Source organism: Apis florea, unplaced genomic scaffold (genome assembly GCF_048593485.1).
Source record: "Apis florea isolate Af1SG1 unplaced genomic scaffold, ASM4859348v1 contig_3184_pilon, whole genome shotgun sequence".
In the NCBI taxonomy this organism is placed as follows: domain Eukaryota; kingdom Metazoa; phylum Arthropoda; class Insecta; order Hymenoptera; family Apidae; genus Apis; species Apis florea.
In genome coordinates, this window is record NW_028256717.1 from 61,227 (window position 1) to 84,286 (window position 23,060).

Here is a 23,060-nt window from a genome sequence, read left to right on the forward strand (position 1 = left end):
ATTATTCTTTTTTGGTTATTTTGCAATTTTTTTTTTAAGAAGGAGATAATATTCTTTATATTTTTTTTATATAAGATGATGCTAATTCTTGGATCAAAAACTTCTGAAACTTTCCTTATTTTCTTCCAACTTTCTTATTCAATTTTTCATCCCTTTTTGATATACAAGATATACTTTTCAAACTATATTTTCTGAATTTTTATTATGTATTTAATAAGCCATTCCGTATGCATGGAACTTATTATAATCTTTTAACCTGTTTCAAATTATATTCTCTATTCTTTCATATAATACCAAAGTTTCAATCTTATCCTTAACATTCGGGTAACATACGTAACAAAAAAAAAATAATTAGCATGCACATCATAATTTTTTTCTTTCTTTTTCTTTTTTGTTTTTTTTTTCTCAAAAAAATTATCAAGTTATAAAGTTAGATTTCCTTTTCATCGCGGCTACTTACGCTAAATAAGTTTGTTGTATACAGTAGCAATTTTCTTGGGGCAAATTTTCAACACCTTTTGAAGGCTTGCTTTTTCTCCAAGAGATCGCATTAACGAAACACGTTTCAGCGAACCCAATTTTCCGCCGACCTACCATCCATGCCCCGCCCTTGAAGTCTCAAGAGATGGACCTTATTGTTTTTCTCTGTACAACGATAATGTTTCGAATCGTTTTTGCGCTAATCTCGCGCCCTTCTTCCACGAGATCCCGTATCTCTTTCCCGTGAAAACGTTACAACCCCTATTTAGCCTCATTTTAATCGTTATCATTTCGGTTTTTTATCCTACGATCTGTTTTTACCCGACCACTTAACTCGATGCTCGGCTCATTGTTACATCTAAATAGAGTATACCGAATAATAGGTAATTCTCGGGATGCTGGAATGATATGAAGAATATTGCAGGAGACGTTTAAATGGGTCTTTCTACATCTGGGAAATTATCCCGGATTTTAGCCTTGTTTCTTTTCTTGATGACTCTTTTAGAAAATAGTAGTATTGTCGTTGAAATTTATTTCTATCATCTTCAACAATTCCAAACTCTTCTAAATATTTTACTAATCTTAGCCATATAATTATATAATTAAATAAGAAGATAAAATTAAATCTGAATAATTATATATAAAGAAAAAAAAAGAGAGAAACAGAAAAGAAGAAAAAAGAAGATGAATTCTACAATTCTAACAAGTATTCGTTAGATATTTAATGGAACAAAGCGAGCTAACTTTAGGAAACGTTTAATTTCAGATTGCAGTCGCTGATATTCGCCCTGTTCTGTGTAACGCGCGTCAACGCGGACTTTTTCGCCGAGAAGAAAGGTAAGTGTCAGTTCATTCAACGATAATGGGCCGACTCGGAGGGGTTGGTGATTCAGAGATTCGAGGACCATTTGTCCCTCTCTGCCCTTCCAGACGTCGTCTACTATGACGATCCGCGGTACAAAATTCTCAGGAGAGCTCTCCACTCGTCAAGAACTCCTCGAGAATATTCAGCGGGTTTTTTACCAATCTTTCCCGCCAACTTCCAACGTTATTCATTTTACGTGAGCAACGATTTCGCTCATAACAAGTTATGCGAAATTTCGTTGCTTTCTATCATTCCAATTATTTTTCCTCTCTTCTTTTTTTTTTAAATTTAATAATTTTTATTTCTCTCTCGTTTAATATTAATATTATTTGTTACAACGGGTTCATCATTAAGAATTGATGGAATTTATACAAAAATTAGTATTGTTATATATATATATATATTGTTAAATATCTTTTTGATAAGATAAATTGGTAAAAAGGAATGCTTAAAGGGAATTGTTTTCAATCAATTTAAAGACATTTCTTTTTATAAGTTAGGGAATAATTCACACACATATATCATTTATTTATTAAAATTTTAATATTTTAGATATTCAAGTAATTTAATATTTTTTCACATTTTTCATTATTTTTCATTATTTTTCATTGGTGAGTGCAAAAAATTTATAGTAAGTATTCTATATTTTTATTTATCATATATTTAAATTAAATTATTAATATCTTTCAGGTAATTATATAAATTTTTGAAAAATAAGTATAATGAAAAATTATTACTATGTTGATATATAAAAGTTGTTGAAATGGATATAAAGTATGAACATTTTATCAATATTGATAGTTTCTTTGAATTCAGTTATAGCTCGAATCTTTCTCCATCCTATGTGGAAAGTGTAGTGATTCTTTATGAACGCGTTCTTTTTTATTTTTATATAAATAAGTTTACTTGTAAAAACAAATCGACTATCCTCGATGACCCATAAAGATGTAACAAGAAGTTAGAATCTTTATTTCCGGATTTATCACCGTATTATTTTTTATTTACATCAAATAATTTTAATAAAAAAATTATTAATTCTTCATTAGTTGCATTTCAATTATTATTAAGGAAGCTATTAAGTTGAGTAAAAAACTAAAGAAGTAGAATTAAAGTGTTTTCAATGAAAAGTAGCAAAGAAAAACCCAAATCTTTTTTATTAAAGGAAATTTTAAGTATTCAATCCTTTCTAAATTTGTTAGATTAATTTTTTAAAATTTATTTGTGAAATAATAAAATTAAAGCTAAAGTTTTTCACATAATAATATAAGTTATAAATTTTTAATATTAATAATAACATCTTCTTAATAAGATGAATATACAAATTTTAAATAATTAAAAATATCCAGTTATATTTTTATTTTTTAACATTAATAATAATGTTATACTACAAAATATTAATTGTATAAGAAATGCGAGGCACGTTTCGAATAAGAATGGAAATCGGTGAGGAAGGATTTAATAAAAATCTTGCTTGAAACGTGATTACAAAGCCCCTAATATCTTGAAATGGTTTTATGATCATCAGCATATCTTTATTTCCTCCTTTAAGAATTTCATAACTCGAAGAGTCGCTCCTCAGATTCAGCAGATATTTCATTCCGGCAAATCGTTTTTATACAGACTCTCATCCCGTTTCCGGCGTTCCGTATTATTCTGATCAGCCGTTATAAAGTCAAGGAATGGCGACTGAAGTTGAATTCCTAAGAAATAATTTTCGATTCTTTCTTCGTATGCTATCTTCGAAAAATATATTAAAATTGAAACAAATATCATTGCATACCATACTTGTAAAAAGATCATGAAGAAAATGAAAGTAGGAATATATATATTACGAATTTTTAGTTAATATATTCTCATAAATTTTATCATCAAATTACAATAATATAATTAATATATATTCTCGATCGTATTTGCTTTTTCCAGAATAAATTTCTTTTTTCAATCATCACTAAAACATCTTAAATTTTCCAATAGACAATTACAAATTCTCATACGGTTAAATTCGATGGTAAAAAAATTTCGACGCATGATAAATTATACCAAAGAAACGAGCATAAATTTATTTCTTTCGATTTAAAGTTGGTAGCTACATATCTCAGGATCGCGAATGGATCCACATTTATACTTCATTTCCCAAGCGATTTTGCCGCGATGCGGGGGACACACTTCTGAGAAATTGTCTCGAAGACAATTCGAAGTCGATAATCCACGGGTGTAAGAAGCATCGCGTTATCCGGAAGCCCGAAAGACTCAGCCGCCTCGGTGAGTTTCCGGTTCCCTTATCAGGGGCGGATGCAAAGAGGGCAGATCGGTTGTGGGTTACAGCGTAGAGAGAATAGGGTGGAAAGGGACGAATAGCTCCCGCAGGATGCGAGATAACTCTCATCCCCGTAGCCTCATTTGTATCCGCCTCCCTACTTCCGCTTTCTATGGCGAACGAGTTACTTTTTGCTCTGCTCTCCCTCGTCAATATTTAACCACGCATCGTTGGTCAATAACAATTGTTATTCCGATCGTGATCTTTTGAATCGATAATTGAGAGTGTCTTTAATCGTGATGGGATTTTTAATAATTTTTTTTTTTTGGATTTGATAAAAACGAATGTTAAAAATATTATAAAATTATTTGGAATGAAATGTTGGTTTTTTAATTCTTGATATTTCAATATTTTTAATTTAATTTAATTTGATTATCGATTTTTCTTGTAATAAAAATTTCTTCTTAGCAATGATATAAAATTAAATGATTTTCAATCTTTGATAGAATGATTTTTGAAAAATAAATAATATTATTTTTATAATAGTATATGAAAATATTTTGTTTTCATATATATTTGATTATAAATCAAATATATAAATTATACAGTCAAAAATATAAATTCATATGTAAAACTAAATGTTAAATTAATTTTTAATTATTTTTAGAAGCTACATGTTTTATTTTATTTTTTTTTTTATTAAATTCCAATGAAAAAAGATTCGATATAGATACTTTTTAATTTTTAGTTGTTGTCAATATCATCAATAATTTTTAAATTTCATAACATAAATGTATATCTATATTGTATCGAAAGAATTAAGATTATTTCTTGTTTTCATTACTGTCATCTGATAAGCTGAAAATTAATTTCATTAATTGCGTATAAAAAACTAACGAGGATTCATCATGGTTCATTCATCTTACCATGAAATTGTTCTTGTAACAAGATAATGAATATACCTCGATGCAATTCAGGAACTGTGCAAATAGGAATTTATCGGCATTGGTTTAATTATCTTTCCGGCGAACATTTCAGCGAAATAGTTGAATATGGACGCGAAATAGATAAATTACTAGAGGAGTATCGCCCAAGCTGATTTATCGCTGTTAGAGTTTGATTGACTGACGTACATAACCACGTTTTATAGTTTGTAATCTAATTTAATAAAATGATGCTGTGAAATTGGTCAACATTCTGATGAAAAATTGAATTTTAGATGAAATTATGATTCGTTAATATGTCTCTTAAAAATATTATATTGTATTTATTCTCTCTATCTAATTTTTCATAATATTTCCTATTGTGTAAAAAATTATTAAATTCATGATAAAGATTAAAAATTTCTTATAATTAATATTCTTTGAAAATTAATGATTTATTCTTTAAGAAAATATAATAAGAAACGAATATAATATAAAAGAGAATTTAAGTATTTATGAAAATATATATATTTTTGACTTGATATGATAAGAAATCAAAAATAAGTACACAGAGGAATAGAGAAAAAAGGAGTTATAGAGAATAAATATATAGCAAATATTCCAGCAGTTACGATTGATAGTGTAATTCTTTAAAAACAAATGAGACATCGTCTCGATTAAAATTTATGAGCTGAGGTAGGCACCATTAAAAAAATCTGAAACGAGCTACCGCAACAGTTTTTTTTAAACGATGAGAAAAGAATATGCGGGAATATAATGCTTTTGATAACTAGGATATTTTAGAGTTTTATTTATTACATCGTGAAAGAATCTTTAATCTTTCTTTGAACTAACAAACCAAACAAAAGATTAAATCTACTGTTCTCATATATATTCTATTCATATTCTACGAATTAAAATATGCAATATTCATTTGTTACATATAAATAGTAAATACTGTTACCATTATTTATTTTTTTCATTAATTTCTATAGATTAAAAAATTACAATATCTTGTATCAAAATATTTTGAAATAAATGATAATATATCTTATGGAAGATTAATTTTAAATTAAGTAGATAGACATATATTTTTTCATAAATATTTAAATTCTCTTTTAGTCTATTTCTTATATTTTAGTCTATTCTCTTATAGTCTATTCGTTTCTTATTATATCATTACAATTTATTATAAAAATTTAACAATTTAACTTTTTAACAAAAACTTGAATGTTGATATTTTACTATAAAAAATAAATTCTTTAGATCCTCGTGTATTAATGTACGAAAATTTTTTCCAAACTAAATTCTTTCATAAAATTGCATCACTATAAATATCCATTTCCCATCGCCACTTTGACCCGCCGTTGAAGCATCTTTTTAAAACCTGTTCCACAGCCTACCGAAGTTTATTCGATGTGACTTTTTCAGGTCAACCATTCTTCACCGTATACTTAATCCTACGACACGTTATTTCCGGATTGAAGACAAACAGCAAACACTTCAAATAAAAATATTTTAATGAAATCACGTTTTGTACATATTTTTGTATCTGTCCAGAAAGCTGATGGATGATTAATTAATTTAAATTTTCGACGAACTCTTTTCGCTCGAAATAAAAATATCAATTAGAGTTGAAAGAAAGATGTTGCGCAAAGAACGAAATGTTTACGATGTGCCTCGAATTTTTTTTTTTCTTTTGTAAGTATACGGCGGATGTGGGCGTCGATCGAACCTCGCATACTTTGTAATCGGGTTGGGGTCCAATAATTCGGCATGACTCATCGATCAGTCACGGTTTAAGCTGGATTTACATGCGTCGTGTGTCGGCTAATCGATTCCACTCGTGGATTCCTGTTGCATTTTAATGGGCCATGAGAGTGATGACAAGTTAAGAATTTCGCGATGTTCAAATTGTTCTTTTTTTTTTTTTCCAAGATTACGATTGATAATCGATTTTCATGAGATTGGAAACGATTATTTCATGCTATTGAATTGGTGATTCGATTCGCGATATGTTTTTAATAAATTAGATTATTCAAAGTTGATTTTATTCTTTATTTGAATTTCTTATTTATATCATAATTTAATAATATAATTTAATAATATAATTTAATTAATTTTTTATTTTATGATATTAAATTTTAGATTTAAATATTTCAAATATTATATATTACGACATTTTATGACACATCAAATATGAGTGATCGTGACTTTGTGACTTCACTTGGGCGTGATTTTATAACTTGAACAACTTTGTCATCTCTTGATAGAAATATTTTTTCCATTTTGAATCACGATGACGAAGCGAGTATATATCATCATTTATACATAGGCGTGATACATATACATATGATAATCATTGAGAAAAATAAGATAGAATTACGACAATTTCCTATGAATTATGATAAATGGATAAATTTAAATTAAAGCAAGCATTAAAATGACGAATCGTGTAGATATAAAAATGTAGTCTTACAGTATAAAATAATTCAGATGATTTCATTATTACATTCATTGATAGGAATAAAATATAAACATATATGATGATATATATAATGTTGTTATACATAGAAAAACGTATGTTACATAAAAGAATATGGAAAAGTCTGAACTAATAAATTAAATAAAGATCCAACTTACATCAATCAAAGGGTTTTCTAAATTAATTTAGAGTCTATAATATACCATTAGTAAGCAATAAAATTGTTGTAAGCAATATTTTTCCAGAAATAAACATATTTATCCTGCAATTTACCTTAAAATTCGATTAAAACCCTATTTAAGTTAGAAAAAATTTAAACCGTTATAACTCCAAAGATAGTAATTCGCGGTCAATGGCTGAAAGACCATTAAAAGCGTAGTACCTTCCTCTTTAAAACACTTTTTTCTTTATCCTTATACGATTTCCGGTTCCCGAGATATCGTCGTGTAAAGGAAAGAATAATTTTTAATCATTTGTCTTAAATCCTTAACTGGTTAAATAGCTATTAAAATTATGAAAATTTTAAACTCTCTATAATTCTGAAGATAATGACTTCCGGTCAACGAATGAACGATTGTTAGAAACGCATATCTTTGTTCTTTAAAATACTTTTTGATTTTTTTCAATAAGACTTCCGGTTCTTGAAATATCGTCGTGTAAAGAAAAAGGTAATTTTTAATTGTTTATTATTTCCGTCCTCGTCATTTACTCGTTCGCGCTTTACTGACCTAACCCAAACTCCGGACAAGTGGCAGACGCGATTCCTGGAAAAACGTAGTACGCGATTCCAAGAAAAAATGTAGGTCACTGGATCCATTCATAAACTCCCCACTGTTTAAAGCGCTATGGACACTTTGAATCTTTATATTTCGATAATCGATTGAGATATCGGGATAATTCAAAAAGCGATTTCAATAGGCAATTTTCTCTATTTTCTAAATGCATTTTGACAGAAAAAATTTCCGTATATTTTATATTAAAATTCGAAATTTTATTTATGATTTTTCATGAATATAATGATTTGTTATGATATAAAGTTTATAAGGATATAGTTTAGCATATGTTTCATATAAGACAATATCTTTTTTAGATATTAATATAATATTTGAACATATTTTAGTTTATAATTTATAAGCATTTTTGTATTCCTCTGGAATATCATTCAAAAGTGTCTCACGAACATATATAATTTATATAAATATTATCTGTTCTATTTATTTATAAATAGATTCAAATTGTTTATCGATTCGAGAAACAAAAATTCGATATTCGAAATTCAGGGAAGAGTGTGTCAGGGAGAGACAATGGTTAATCTATCACGAGTCAGCAAATGATAGAAGCCACGTGAAATATCGTAGTTTGTTCACAAGATAGCCTCAGGGATATGAATCGGGGAGAAGCCGACTGATAAACCGCAGGATTATACACATGTTAGAGACAAGGGGGGTTGATGTTGGAACAAGTAGACGATATATTACAAGCTGAGTTAACCATACATAGTGAAAGTTGCCGGAGATTGTCGAGAAAAAGAAAGGGGGGGTGAGAACAAGCCTTCAGATATTTTACACTCCTGGCACGTTTCGTGCTCAATATATCTGTCCGGGTCAGAGGCCTGTGTGTAACACGTTTCCACAATCATTTTCTATGATTTCTCTCTATATAATTCTCTTCTCGTTTTTAATTTTCTCTCTTGTACTTCACATTGTCGAATTCTCAGTGATTATGGTTTGTTACACAACAACAAATTTAATTAATTAGATGGCTGATTATAGTGCAATGCGAAACAACATTATTATATATAAATTTTATTTGTTCATTTTGTAGAATAGAAAGAAAATTTTAATTGTTAAAAATGTTATATTTCTATAATTTTATATAATATTTTTTTTGTATTTAAATACATCTAAATACAAAGACCAATACAAGAATTATCCTGAATTAATATGAATTTTTTTTTCTTGTATTCTTTCAGTTTCTTATATTCATATATTTGACAATATTAATGAATTATTATCTACATTTTCGTACATAGAATAATCAGCCAAAATGTTAATTAATCATTACTTATCATAGCTAACGATAATTCGTGGTGGAATTATTCCTTTGCCATTCTCCTCTTTGAAGGTATATAATACATCAATCTCATCAGAGTCGGTTCGAAAATGTCAATCAATTAGCGTATATAACCATTGTAACAAGTTGGGCGGATAGTAATTATACTGTATAACACCTTAATGTAGTTAACCCTGTCCAATTGCATATCTTCTACACTAGTCACACAAGATTAATCTGTCGTGTGACACGTAGATTATTGCAATCTACGCAATAGATGCCCTCGAATGAATTTCGTCTGTTGATAAGAAGAATAATGTTGACGTTTGATAGGTTAATCGTATGCAAGATGTAAAATTATATAGTTTTAAAATATTATTATGATTTGGATGTAATGATTGATATTTAATTTTCTGGAGCATTTTTTACTATTTCGGTCAATTTTCTAATCGATTAATATGTTTTAAACGTTGTTTTAAAAATTTTTAGTAAATTGAAATTAATGGAAATTTTTGATACGAATATTGCACATTTTACTGAAGATTAATCTTCTTTATCGTAATAATTTAGTTTAATAATATTGATCATAATATGTATCTATCTAGTATAATAGAAATAATTAAGAATAATCCATTATTATTTAGAAATTGATTGATGCATTTATAACAAATCAAATCTTTTTTCTAGTTGAAAAAAATTTAAAAAAATGTATTTATTTAAATGTAACTTTTACTTAAAAACATTTTTATTTACACAACTTATCATATTATTTTAAAAAAATTATTAGGATAACATGATCGAGAAATGAAATTTACTTGATATTTTAAAAAGACAATTTTTCTTTGAAATTCATATAATTCATTAAATATTTTATAATACAATATATACATCTTATTAACACACATCTTCAATTATATACGTATCATTTCAATCTTCCTCCGAATATTGTAAAATATTCATATATTTTCTTAAATCTCCAAGTCTTCCATCTCTCTATTAAAAAATAACGAAACAATAATTAAAAAACGAAAGACAATACAAATCACAAACTATATTAAATTACGTTTTTAATCGTTCAAAGATTTTCTTCGCTCTGAATAAAAAGAAAGAGAAGGTGTTGAAAGGGTTGGTTGTCGGTCTCGTTTTCAACCGAGTTCGTAAAACAACCGTGGATGCTCGCGATATATCTCGCGCGAAATAAAACACATTGCACGATTTCTATCTTTCTCATCATTTTCCTCTATCGCATTTCTCGATTCGTTTTGTTGTTTTTCCAACCAATGCGCGTCAATAGAGCTCGAATCCCCTTCTTTTCAAGAATTTTCGCAGCTCTAGTTGTCGATTCTCTCTTTATTTGGCGTTTGAAAGTTTAAAGCTGATGATGAAAGCTTCGATAGAGTTATGCGATGGACTATCGATTGAAGACGATTGAGTTTCCAGTTTATCTTTTGTCTTGCATCGAGTTATTTTGCCAAGTTGGTCCAAGAATTTATTAACTCGATTGATTCTGGTGATGAAGAGAAAAATATTTATTGCTATGTTGCATTTTTTTATAAATATTAGAATATTTATTAATTTGTCCTTTTAGGAAATTTAAAAAAAGGAAAATATAAAATGGAACTTTTTAACAGAGCAGTTTTTTATTGTATGTAATCTCTAGTTACATATTTTCATAATTTTGTAATAGTTTCTTTATCGTATTGTTTTTATAATATATAAATTTAAATATTAAAATCATCAACTTCGATAGAAATGATTTTTTTTTCCAATTGATTTACTTCTGAAAATAATGATTTCTTCTTTACTTTACTTTATATTGTACTTTATATTGTTTATATTTAAATAGTATCATATCTTTAATGATTCTTAATTTAATTTACATATTACGATATCATTATTTTCACTTACTCAAAACAATGAATCGCAAGTAACAAATTTCATAAAAACTTTATTCAAACTGTTCGTTATTAATTCATTCACTTCGAAAAAAAAAATAAAATTTCAAGTGGTATCATAATATTTAAAAGCCTCGATTTGAAAAAAAATCCTCAAGAGGATTAGTCGTAAAAATAACTGTATAAGCATGTATGAACCGCGCCTTAATCTTCGTTATTATTCGCATTTTGGTGGTTAGATATCACGCAAACCACGCTGCCCGGATACAACTAGGCGGGATCCGTGCAGCCTTGGCTTTTCGCGATGGAAAATTAATAAATAGCGGAATTTCAACCGGGCGAAATCGGATTAAAGCTTGAGAGAGCGAACATTCGGGCGGGTGAGAAAGGGGTGAGAAAATGGAGGGGCGAAACAGGGAAAGGCAACTTTACGCTTGAGCTTCGGCATTTAAAAGCGTACCGCGTTGAAAAGCTGCCGCCTGAGTTAATTTTATGGAAGTTTCTTGCGGGGAAAAAAGGTAGTCCTATGGAAACCGGAAACGGAGGGAGGAAATGGGAAAATCGTAGATTCGAGTGAATGTCGTTCGGCCATCCTTATTCTCGGCGAGGGAAATGATGGTCGAAAAGCTGGAGGATTTCGTTTTCTATGATATGCTTAAGAAAAAAAATTCTTTGTTTAATTCTTTGTACAATTCGTAACGAATGGATGGTTGACAATGTTATGATAATTATTCAGAGAGGGAAGATATAAAATGAATATTAATTTATTGATAATTAATCACTTTCTCTGAACTGATTCGAGTTTTCTTTTGAGTTTAATTCGTCCTTTATGATTGGAATTTAATTTGAATTTGAATTTGAGATATGGTAATCTGAATATATTGATCATAAAATGATGGTGCTGTTTTATCTGCTTGAAGAATTCTTTTGTTCTTTTGAATAAAATATATTGAAGATATTTTTTACCTTTAGATATATTTTTAGATATATTTTTGAAATTTGGAAAACATAGTGATTTTTATATTAAAAAATAAATTTTTGTAAAAAAGTAAGGATATCGAAGACGTAAATGTATAAGTTATAACATTGTGACATAACTTCTCTTTACTTCGTTCGATATTCGAAACTAAGTAAACTAATGTTTCGAAATCTGTAATTTGTGTATATGTTGCAGCTGAACATATACACAAGAAGTGAACATGGAGTCTGAAAGCATAACATATATACTTGTTGTATACGCTCATAACATACCAAGTTTCTGCGTACTTATTTAGTTCTGATGTAAGCCTCAATTCAAGTTTGCGTTCAGTAATGTGTTTCAAATTTGTTTTTGATATATGTAAAAAGAAAATAGAATTTTATAATAAAATTTATCAAATCAAAAACTTATTTGATGCATTAATATATATATATATATAATAAGAAACTATATTCATCTTTAATATAGATATATCATATCAATTTAGACGAAGAATTTGACGAAACTCCTTTCTATCAAAAGACTAATTTTCTTTTCGTTATTTTAATCGAATATCAAAGATACATTTTAATAAAGTCTTTTGTAGAAAATAAACGAACAAAAAAGCATTTAGACATATGAATAAATATTTATTATAATTTAAATAACTCTTAATATATATTATTTAATATATATTAGTCTTTTATACAAATTGTGTAACTTTGGCACTTTCCAGAAGATTCATCCACGTTACAACAAAATTCCAAAACTTTATTCGACCCAAAAGCAAATATTTTCTCGAGTTCGCGATTCTTCAAATTCCCCTAGCCATTAGCTCGCTACAAAGTCCAGAAAGAAGCACTTAAACGCATAATACAGACAATTTCAAAGGCGTTTAGACTTTGACAAAACTCGCACAGCTTCAGAAATAATCTACAAATATACATTAGTCAATAGTTTCCTATACAAATTCTACAATGTTCAAACTTGCAGAAAATCCATCCACGGTAAAATTCCAAAACTTTATCCGACCCAAAAGCAAATATTTCCACGAGTTCCCGATTCTTCAAACTTCCCCATCGATAGTTCAATACCGAGTCGACAAAGAAGCACTTAATCTCTCAGAATCCCTTCCCCGTTTCTCCTCAATATCATGCTCGGCGACTGTCACAAATCGCCCATGATACATATACCATCCCCTCGGCATAAATCTCTCTAAACGCATAATATCACGAGTTCGAGTATGCATCGCGGTGACTGTGAAAATCTCTTTGAGCCGTGGAGCGCGCGAAACGAGCGAAAAAGGCGCATCCGTGGAAATAAGTCGACTTTATTAAAATATGTCGGCTCACCCGGAAGTAACGGAAGCAAGGGAGAGAATAGCGAGGAAAAGAGGCGGAAATTCGTGGAAGGGAACGAACGAGAGGAGAGGCACTTTCTCACCTCGCGGGTTGAAACTGACGAGTGGCTTGGTAACGAATGGTCGTTACTCTCGCGCACGGAGCAAAAACCTCGTAAACAAAACAGTAGTACCGCCGGTGTACAGTGCCTCGTGGCTCAACTTCCACTTGTTTCACGCGTCTTCTCCACGCTCGCGCCCTTCACTCACCCTCGTGCTCCACTTTCGTAACACACGATGTCTGTACTGGGTTTCATGAACTCTGTCATGCTCTTATATCATTGACCTTAGCTGTTGGTGTAGCCATTCAATTCTAGTTACAATTTATTGTCATATTGTAATTGCAGTTTAACAAAGATAATTATTGATAATTATTGTAAATATATTGAAAGTCAATCGTCAAAGTTTAATTGATGATTTCTGATTGGAAAATGATTTCAAGCAATTTTTTTTCTTTTGAGAAAATTTTCGTTTATTAATGTTAATTTATCGTATATTATGTTAATTTATTGGTCGATTATAGAATACATAAACTTGTCGATCAATTTGTCAATAATTGTTCAATAACGATTGTTGTAGATTTTTTCTTATTTTTTATTTATTTATTAATTTTTTTTTCTTGCTTTGCTTAATTATTTATATATTCAGAAGATTTTTTAAAGTAACTTTTATATTCGTTCTTTTATTTATTAAAGAAAAGCTAGATGTTTCTTCTTTTCATTTTCTTTTGTAGTATTATATAAAGAAAGCTAATTTTCTTTCTTAAGTTTCTTTTACTTGTTCCACTTCTAGAAAAATAGTGATTTTTTTTTTTTAATTTTCTTCTATTTTATTTTTTACTTTATAAAGAGAACATGATTTCCTTTTTCTTTCAATTTTTTTAGCTATTTTGAGAAAGCAAGAGATAATTTAATTTGTACTTGGTTAAATCGTTTTGGAAATACGAGTTTGATGAAGATAGATGAGTATGTAATTTATGAAGATGTGAAGATTATTATACCATTAATTTTGTAGTTAGCGATGGTGAAAACGAACACAATATTGAACTCATAACAATTTCAATTATAAAAATATTAAAGTTATATTTTAGTATTTAATATTAAATTATAATTTATTTTTCATTTTCATATTACCATTTACCAATTAATTATCTTTTATAAAAATATCCAAAAATATATTATTCGTCAGGATAAGGCTTCTATGTTTTCAATTTGTAAGAAGAATTTCATGAAACACTTCAGTTGGTTGTTGGAGAATATACTTAAATAAATAGCACTATAATGTAAGCATTATAACTCCGTAGTAGACGGTAATACATGCTTGCTGGTCTTTAGTCAAGGAATTAGAGTGTCGTGGAAACTATTAAGATAATTCTTGCAGAGGCTGTACGCACATTTCTCACGAGATTTGTCGAGGAATTGAGAATGCATTGTCGATGTTTTTACGTGAGAGTACACGTACTTTGCATCAGGTGTCTCGGAAAACACGGCATTTCCATGCCTGACCTTCTTTTCACCTCGTTCATGCTTTTGCCCTATTCTTTTCTTTTCACCCTTCATCTATTTATTTCTTCTCTTAAGTATTATTTTTTTTTATTTTTATGCATTTCATTTACTGTAGATAATTATAATTATAATTAATTATAATTATAGTTATTAATTGATCAGATAAAATTAAGATAGATTATATTTCTGAATTTGAAATTCCTGGATTGATTGAATAGAATAGGCGGGAAATTTAAAAGCTTTTATCTTAATAAATTAGAATGTATAAATATAAAGTTTATTTATTTCAATGTGTAAAGGAGACAAAATACTTTAATTTTAATTTTTAACAAAATTGTACATATAAATTAATTCAGTTAATATTTATTAATTAAGTTTATTCTAATTTTAAACTTTAATAATTTTTCATATTAAAATCAATATTAAATCAATTTTAAATTTTTTATATTTTTCTTAATAAGAGTCTAAATTTTTCTTTAAAAAATTTGAATGTTCTAATATAAAATAAAATTGAGAAATGTAGAAATGAAGACGAACGAATAGTAAAGTAGCTAAAAGCAAAAGAATCGGAGGTACAGGATGCTTTAGTAGAATGAATAATTTATTTTTCACCGTGACAAACGTGAATTTAGTGGGATATCTACTTTCCAGGATGGCTTTAGGGATCGTTGCTTTTATGTAGTATTATCTTTTATATGAAATTTACAGAAAACTTATATTTAATTTCTATTTTAAAATCATATTTAACGCTAATATATCGATTTTTAATTGAGAGAAAAATATTAATTTTATTATCATTTTGGAGCATAAATGAAAAAAGAAAAAATATTATTTTTTTTATAAATTAATAAAAATTACATACTTTTATTTAAATTAATGAAAAAATATAATATATTACATGTATTTTACTATATCAATTTTAATGCAAATAATTAATTTTTTTAAAAAAACTAAAAATCGCGGTTGAAAATTGTTTTAATAGATAAAAAAATACTCTACACACGATTTCACTTCTCAAAAAAAATATAAAATTTTATTCACTAATGTTTCTCTATAAAAATTCGATATATTTAGATTATGTCAAGTGCTACACATGTTGCAAGTTATGTGCAACTATAAATTTAGAATGCAGAGCAGAAGGAAGATCATAAATTCGTATCTTTATAGTCCACTTGCATTTCCTGTTCTCCCGTTCGAAAAAAATTAAACTGATACCGTTGGTCTTGTATTAATTTTCGTTCGAATGAAACTTAGGCCTCTGCCTTTGATACGTTCTCGTTCTCCTCTTTTATCTTCTCCTCTTTCTTTCTTTTACTCGATTTCTTCCTAGAATCAAACGAAACATGCCGACCTGCTGGTTCGTTTATTTTATTTTCGCAGCGTTCGCCCGAGGAAAGGAAGACGAATTTACCAGACACATTTCCTCAATAAAAATCCAGTTTGATTTCGTTTCATATTTAATTTTACTTTTTAACTTTTAACTTGCATCTTATTAAATAAACATGTTAAAACATAATGTATATTAAAATTTGGCGTGTAAATAAATTTTGAAATAATTTTAAATGATTGATAGATTATTTTTTATATTCTAACATATAGATTGCTTTTGTTTTCGAGTTCTTGATCAAATAAAAAAATAATTTAAAATATTTTTAATAATAAGGAAAACGAATCTATATTTAAAAATATAGAAATTTATATTTTTTGTAATTTTTTAATTTATATTAATTATTTTAAATCTCTTTTATAAATAACAAAATTTATATAATGACTTGTTCCATAAAACTTGCTGTAACATTATTTCCACGAAACATATTTTTCCATTATCGGTAAATGCATTTTTATCCTTGTCTACGTTTTAGTAATTGCTTATATTCACGGTGGAATACCATTTAAGCTTTCCACACCTCCCATGGGACAAACTTTGATCCCACGTTTCTAGTCCACCAATATTATCGATGCAAATTGTTGTCAGCCAACAGAGGGAATGTCTCGAATTTCGTCTACAATTTCTTCCTGGATTTACTGTTTGCAAAGAAATACTGGACGATGTTATTTATTCACGTAGATATTTACGCAATCTTCTCTATTTCCATAGAATTCTTTCAGATATTTCTCGTTACGTTTAAATCGATTGTTTTTTAACTCTCTTTCTTAACTCATTTATTTATTACAAATAGTATTTGAATTTGTTTATTACATATCGAATTTTAGTAAAGTAAATATAACTTTTTAAATTTATGTTGTTTTTTTTTTTTCGAATATTAATTAATACACGGTTGTTCTTTCAGATTCGGCGAATTGAAAATAATATCAATTTAAGTCTGAGGTTATAAAACCTTCCATGATCCGAGTAATTCGATTATTTTTACGGGGATTGCTACGAAGTGATTATTTTTAATTCGAATTTCCAGTTTATTTTCTGCCCGGATATTTTTGTTTCATCTTTTCATTTCGATATTTGTAAATAATTTTGTAAAGAATTATTTTTAATTATTATTATATGATTGAAATTATTTTCAATGAACGTGGATTTTAAAATATATTTTCATATAATAACATGACAATAAATATACATGAATTAAAATATTAATTTTAAATATCGATATAAATATTAAATTATTTTATTCTATTGTTCTTTATTGTTCAATCACATGTTAAATATCGCTAAAATTGAAAATAAAATATAAACAATTACAATATCAATATTTAAAAAATACATATCAAAATGTTATACCATATCATATAAATGTAATTTTGTCACTAATATTTTAAATGTTAATTCATTAGAAAAAAATGAACATTTTTTTTTTTTATAAAAACCATATATGTTTTATTAATCATTATTTTGAACATATAAGAAATCCTGAACTTTCTTTAGAATATCTTCATATCATCATAATTCAAATAAAATAAGATCCTTCTTATTATAATCTTTGTCATCATACACATGTATAATTACCAAAAAATTGTATTTCGTTTACACATCCACATGAAATATGCCACTCTATCGAAATTGCCGCAAAAATGGTCCGATGGTCGTTCCAGTATGCACCAGGTCTCAAAATATCGCACTATCGATAACACCTCGTGAATGCGATGACGTGAATGCGAGAAACGTCGATCGTCCACTCTCTATATCGGTCTTTAACAAGCTTGATGCATGTTATACGATTATTGGAGGGCACGCGCTACTCTATGGGGTCCGAAACCGAACACGTGTGGTCCTCTCGCGGGGCAGACAGCCCAGAAAGAGACGAGTTTCGAGAAGTTCATTTTGCTCGAAATGTATCCGTCCGGTCAGCACTATAAACCTGATCCGAAGCTTATCTCGAGCCCCTAGGGTGGCCACCTGTCCGCTTTTATTCGATGTTCGTCCCGTTGGTCGGACCACCAGATGTCGAGGTGGACACTTCTTCGGAATGTCTCCACATTTTGATCGGGGCCCAACAGTGATCGACAATGATTCTGGAAGGAATTGGTGTAGAATAATATGATAAAATAATATGATAAAAGATCCTATTATTTATTTATTTTTTTTAATCGAGAATAAGAAATTTTTTCTTAAGAAATTTTACAAAAATCTTGAAAAAACCGATTGGTGTAGAAAAATATAATATTTATTCTTTCGTTTTTTAAAAAATTAAAATTTTTCCTCGTTTATTTGATTATCGTGATCGAAATCATCCAGGAAAAAAGATATTTTACAATTAGAAATGTGATTTTAAGAATTTTTTCGAACGTATTATTATAATTATTAATTTTTCATCAAAAGAATATATTCTACAATATTCAAAAAGTTTTTCGATTTGCTATTTTTTAATTAAAATAGTTGATTGAATTTAGACGATAGAGAATCTAGATGATAGAGAGGTATAAAATGAGCACGATAAAGATTAATTTTAAAAACTACTTCTTATTAATTTCAATACTTTTATTAAATATTTTATCTTTGCTATTAAAATTTTTTAAAATTTCAAATATGGAAATATTATCTTTTCCTTTATTTTATTTTGCAGAATAAATTTATTAATTTATAGGTTTTTAATTTTTGTATAAGTTTTATTTTGGATAGTGCTCCAAAAGAATTTTAAAAAATATTTATAAAAGTTGGAATTTATTTTTCTAAAAGAATTTTAAAAACCTTCTGTAAAAAATTAAATTTTTTTTAAACGTGCAGAATAAATTTGTTCATTCAGTTTTGTATATTTTTTCTTAGTTATTTAGATAAAAGAATTTTTAAGAGTTTTTTTTAAAATTATAGAAACTTATAAAAATTGGAAAATTTTCATTTTGTAATAAAAATCATAAATATTAATTTAATATATTAAATTATTTTTGCCATTTTATATATATATTAATAATTAATTTCTAAATTAAAGGAGAAGAAAAGAATGTCATTTATTTATAAATCTTATATTAGAAAGAACTTCAGTTTTCCAATATAAATTTAATATAAAAATTTAAGAAATAATTTATTCTACTTTTAAAGATATTCAGATGCAACGATGTATCAAAATGAATTGCAATAATTAATTTCATTTCAATTAATTAAATCGTCGTGAAATTATGTATCGTAATTTATCATCGGTATTATTCGGCATTTTATTTAATAATGCATTACGTGGAATGATTATTTAATATTTTTCAACGCTGCATCGAAGACAGCTTTCCCTCTTTTTGCTTCCATTCTTCTTCTTGCATATTGCACGCTTGTCGTTCCTATCTCAGAAATATTTAAACGTCTTTCTTCGCTCGATGAACGTTTCTTCCATCTTTTCTTTCTTGTTGGCTGCCACGGAAACAGGTTTCTCGAACGCGAATCATGGAATAAAGGCAAACAGCGTGAAAAGGGGGACGATGAAAGAGAAAAATGTTTCGATCAAATAGTCAAATGAGATTACATATTGAATAAATATTCTGAAAACGTTATTACTTTTTGCATTGAATTCGAGCAGTTTTAATTCACGCTTCAGATTCGTTTGTAGATTTCGTTGTTGTTATTTATTTTTTTGGGAATTGTTTATTCTAATGTAAATTTTTAACGAAAATTCAGATTTGATGATTTGATCTTACTTTTATTTTACTTATTTGATATAGTAATTGATGTATTCCTAAATATTTTTTCATTTAAAATAAAATTAAAAATATTTTCTTCAATATGATTCATCTTCATTTTTATCGTTTTGTTTTCTATTTTATTACATGAAAAATTGAAAAAGTATAATATATCAATATTCTATTGTTTATATTAATATTAAATTGTTAAAATAAAGAAAATTTGTTCTAAGAAATAAGATAACAACCATCTCTCGTTGAACAGTAACCGAGTAATTACTATTCATAGATAATCAAAATTTATTCAAGGAAGAAAAGTGATGGCAATATCCTTAAAATTTGTTAGAAATTTAAGTGGTTTTTCACTTATCTTCTAATGACGGGAATATAGAGATAAACGTGGAAACGCGACATCATCTGTTCTGATTATCTTTTATTTGTGGACCATCGTCGTAAAGAGTTGTCTTCATTATAAGGGACTTTATACAGCTATTTTCATTCCATGTCATATATTTTCGGATAAAGTTTGGAGATTTTACATTTTCCCTTCAATGAAAATATATTTATATATTTGAACGTCATTGTAAATTCTATTATAATAAATTTTTATTAAGGATTTAAATTTGTAAGATATTCTGAACTTTTTTTTTGGAAGATAAGAAATATATATGTGTTTAAAAAGAAAAAGAATTAGGAAAAAGTAGTATTATTCATATAATTGATTTTTAGTTTTATCGAAATGAATTTAGAATTTTTATTAATGTGATTGGAGTATATAATATTTTTTATGATATATATTGTTATTATAAATCATAATATTCTTTTTAACGAAAAAATAAATATATAAATAAAAAATATTAAATAATTTTGAATAATTATACATGATATATATTAAATAATTTATGAAAGTAATCATTAAATAATAAAATAAAAAATATTGTATATAAAACAAAATAGTATACAGATGTTAGGTATTTCTTAAATAGATATTTTTATAAAATATTTAATAAAAATATTAAACTCAAAGAAAATAAAATTGGAAAAGGTTATATGAAACTTAGAGAAATATAAAAATTCTTGTACATATATGCAGTTATCAACTCATTGTCATAAGGTTAAGAATATATTTTATGGAATGTTCTTTCTCTTATAAATATGGACTATATGTTACCATATGTATTCTTGGGAAGAAAAGTAAGTAGCTATCCAGTTTTTATTCATGTTGCTGCAAATATTTTTGATGATTCTTTTCCACTAGTATTCTGTTTATTCCATTAGTCGCATTCCCTTAAGAAAGCAAAGTCAATGTTTTATTTAAGTTTTCGTTTTCATCTTTCTACATTCTTGCTTTTCTACGTTATGTTTTCTATCTACATTTCGTATTTTCTCTATATCACTTCCTATAAGAATGTTTCATATATAATCTAATTCTATGTTAAGCTAAATTTCTTTGAAGATATCTTCTGCTTCATTAGATGATTCAATTATAAAACATATTTAATATATTTGATAGAAAAAGAAATATTACTTTGAATTATTTATATTTAAATTGTGTTTCTTATTCATTTTGCAACTTGTTCATTAAATATTTTGAAAACATTCAGGATTTCAATATTTCAATATCCAATAAATTTTCAATGATATTAATTTAAATATTTTTAAAATTAATAAATATTATATTTTTCTGTCTCTCTCTCCCTTTCTCTGTGACAAATTTTCTTTCTTCAATTTGCCAAAAAAATTAAAACATTTTAGAAATCACGAAGCTATAAAAAATATTTTACACGATTTCCACATCGTATTTCCCAACAACCAGATATCCTCCTGTAAATCATTTATTCAAAACTAAGCACTCTCGGGCATACGAGCTCCATCATTCCTCGAGAAATCTTCTCATTTCGAAATATTCATCCGCATCTATTCTTAAGACTCTCTTCTTCCCCCTCCCCACATCGATTCGCCAAGAGAAAACGTTTTCGAAACAGCAAGCTGTAAGGTGGTTCGAGGGTGTTCTCGAAGCGAATGAAATCCCTCCCTTTCTAAAAACAAACAAACGTCCCGATACATTTATAGAACATATTCGTTTGTCTGTGGAGCCGGAATCGGGGACAAGTCGAAGCGGTGAAACCGTTTTTCCGGCGAGGAAGCGCCGGGAAATCCACTTTTCGTGCTGCCAGTCGGGCAAATATCTTACTCTCTTCTATCCATCTAAGACGAAGATCATTGTAGGTGTAGTATCTCCCTTCCCCAGGCCTGTTTGCACGGGGAATATCACACCATAATGCTCGTGCATCCCTTCCCTCTGTTACAACCCTTTCTTCGAGGATTCGTACAGTTTTTCTGTGATTTCGTTTCGCTCGTACAAAGATTTTCGGTTTTGATCTTATTTACTTACATGTTGCTCGATAGTAGAGTTAATTTTCCTGGTTATTTTAAAGAACGGTCGTCATCATGTTCATGATATTGTTTTCCATTCATACATACTCAACAACATAATATAACACGCAATAATAAGTGTAAATTCGTTTTTATAGCAACATTACTTCACACTTCGTATACACACAAAAAAAAAATCATTCTAGAACGATAATTTTTCACGCAACACCCCATTTCGCTTATCCACGCCTCATCCATTTCTCTCTCTAGTCCCATAACCTCGCTTGATCGTCCGATCCTCTCGCATCTTCTCCCATCTTCGCTTCGTCTCCCTTCTCGCTTTTTGCCATCATCTTTCCAATTTCTGTTCCGCTCCTCACGTCCTCCTCGCAGTGTCATCTTCCTTTTAGCTTCCGGTTTCCAGGAACCATCTGCCCTTTGAGATTTAACAGCGCACTTCCTATCCTGAACCGTGTAATAATGGTTCGTTGTATGCAGATCGTAGCACAGACAGTGGGATACTTGCGCGCACAGATGTTATTCGCTGCTTTGACGATAGAGTTTTAGGTGTTAAGGGGATCTTTGTCCGCGCTTTGATACCGTTGGTTTTAAAGGGATAACGTGACACTCGAAACGTTTCTCGTTTCCACGTTGTGTAACGCGTTCGGATGATTATTCGTTTTATTGGTTTTAATAGATTATAACACTTCTCAATAAGGAATAATTTTTAATAATGAAAATAATATCGAATTCTGATATTTTTATTTTGTATAACGATATTTGTTTAGCGATAATTTTTTTTAAAAG

The 23,060-nt window shown here is 28.2% G+C and overlaps 1 protein-coding gene and 1 long non-coding RNA gene across 10 annotated transcripts in view; one reads left to right on the forward strand and one right to left on the reverse strand.

The window, feature by feature from the left end:
* Mp (collagen XV/XVIII-type protein multiplexin) overlaps positions 1 to 23,060 on the forward strand; it is a 334,556-nt gene that overhangs the window by 20,330 nt on the left and 291,166 nt on the right. For all 9 annotated transcript variants that reach the window (XM_086910412.1, XM_086910414.1, XM_086910417.1 and 6 more), the window contains exon 2: positions 1,247 to 1,317. In XM_086910412.1, coding sequence (XP_086766538.1) covers positions 1,247 to 1,317 — 71 coding nt within the window. The remainder of the gene's footprint in view (positions 1 to 1,246; positions 1,318 to 23,060) is intronic.
* Positions 4,232 to 4,778, reverse strand: LOC147657317 (uncharacterized). Its single transcript, XR_015292664.1, has 2 exons — positions 4,529 to 4,778; positions 4,232 to 4,460 (listed from the first exon to the last, which is right to left on the reverse strand). It is a non-coding gene; the product is annotated as an uncharacterized LOC147657317 (long non-coding RNA).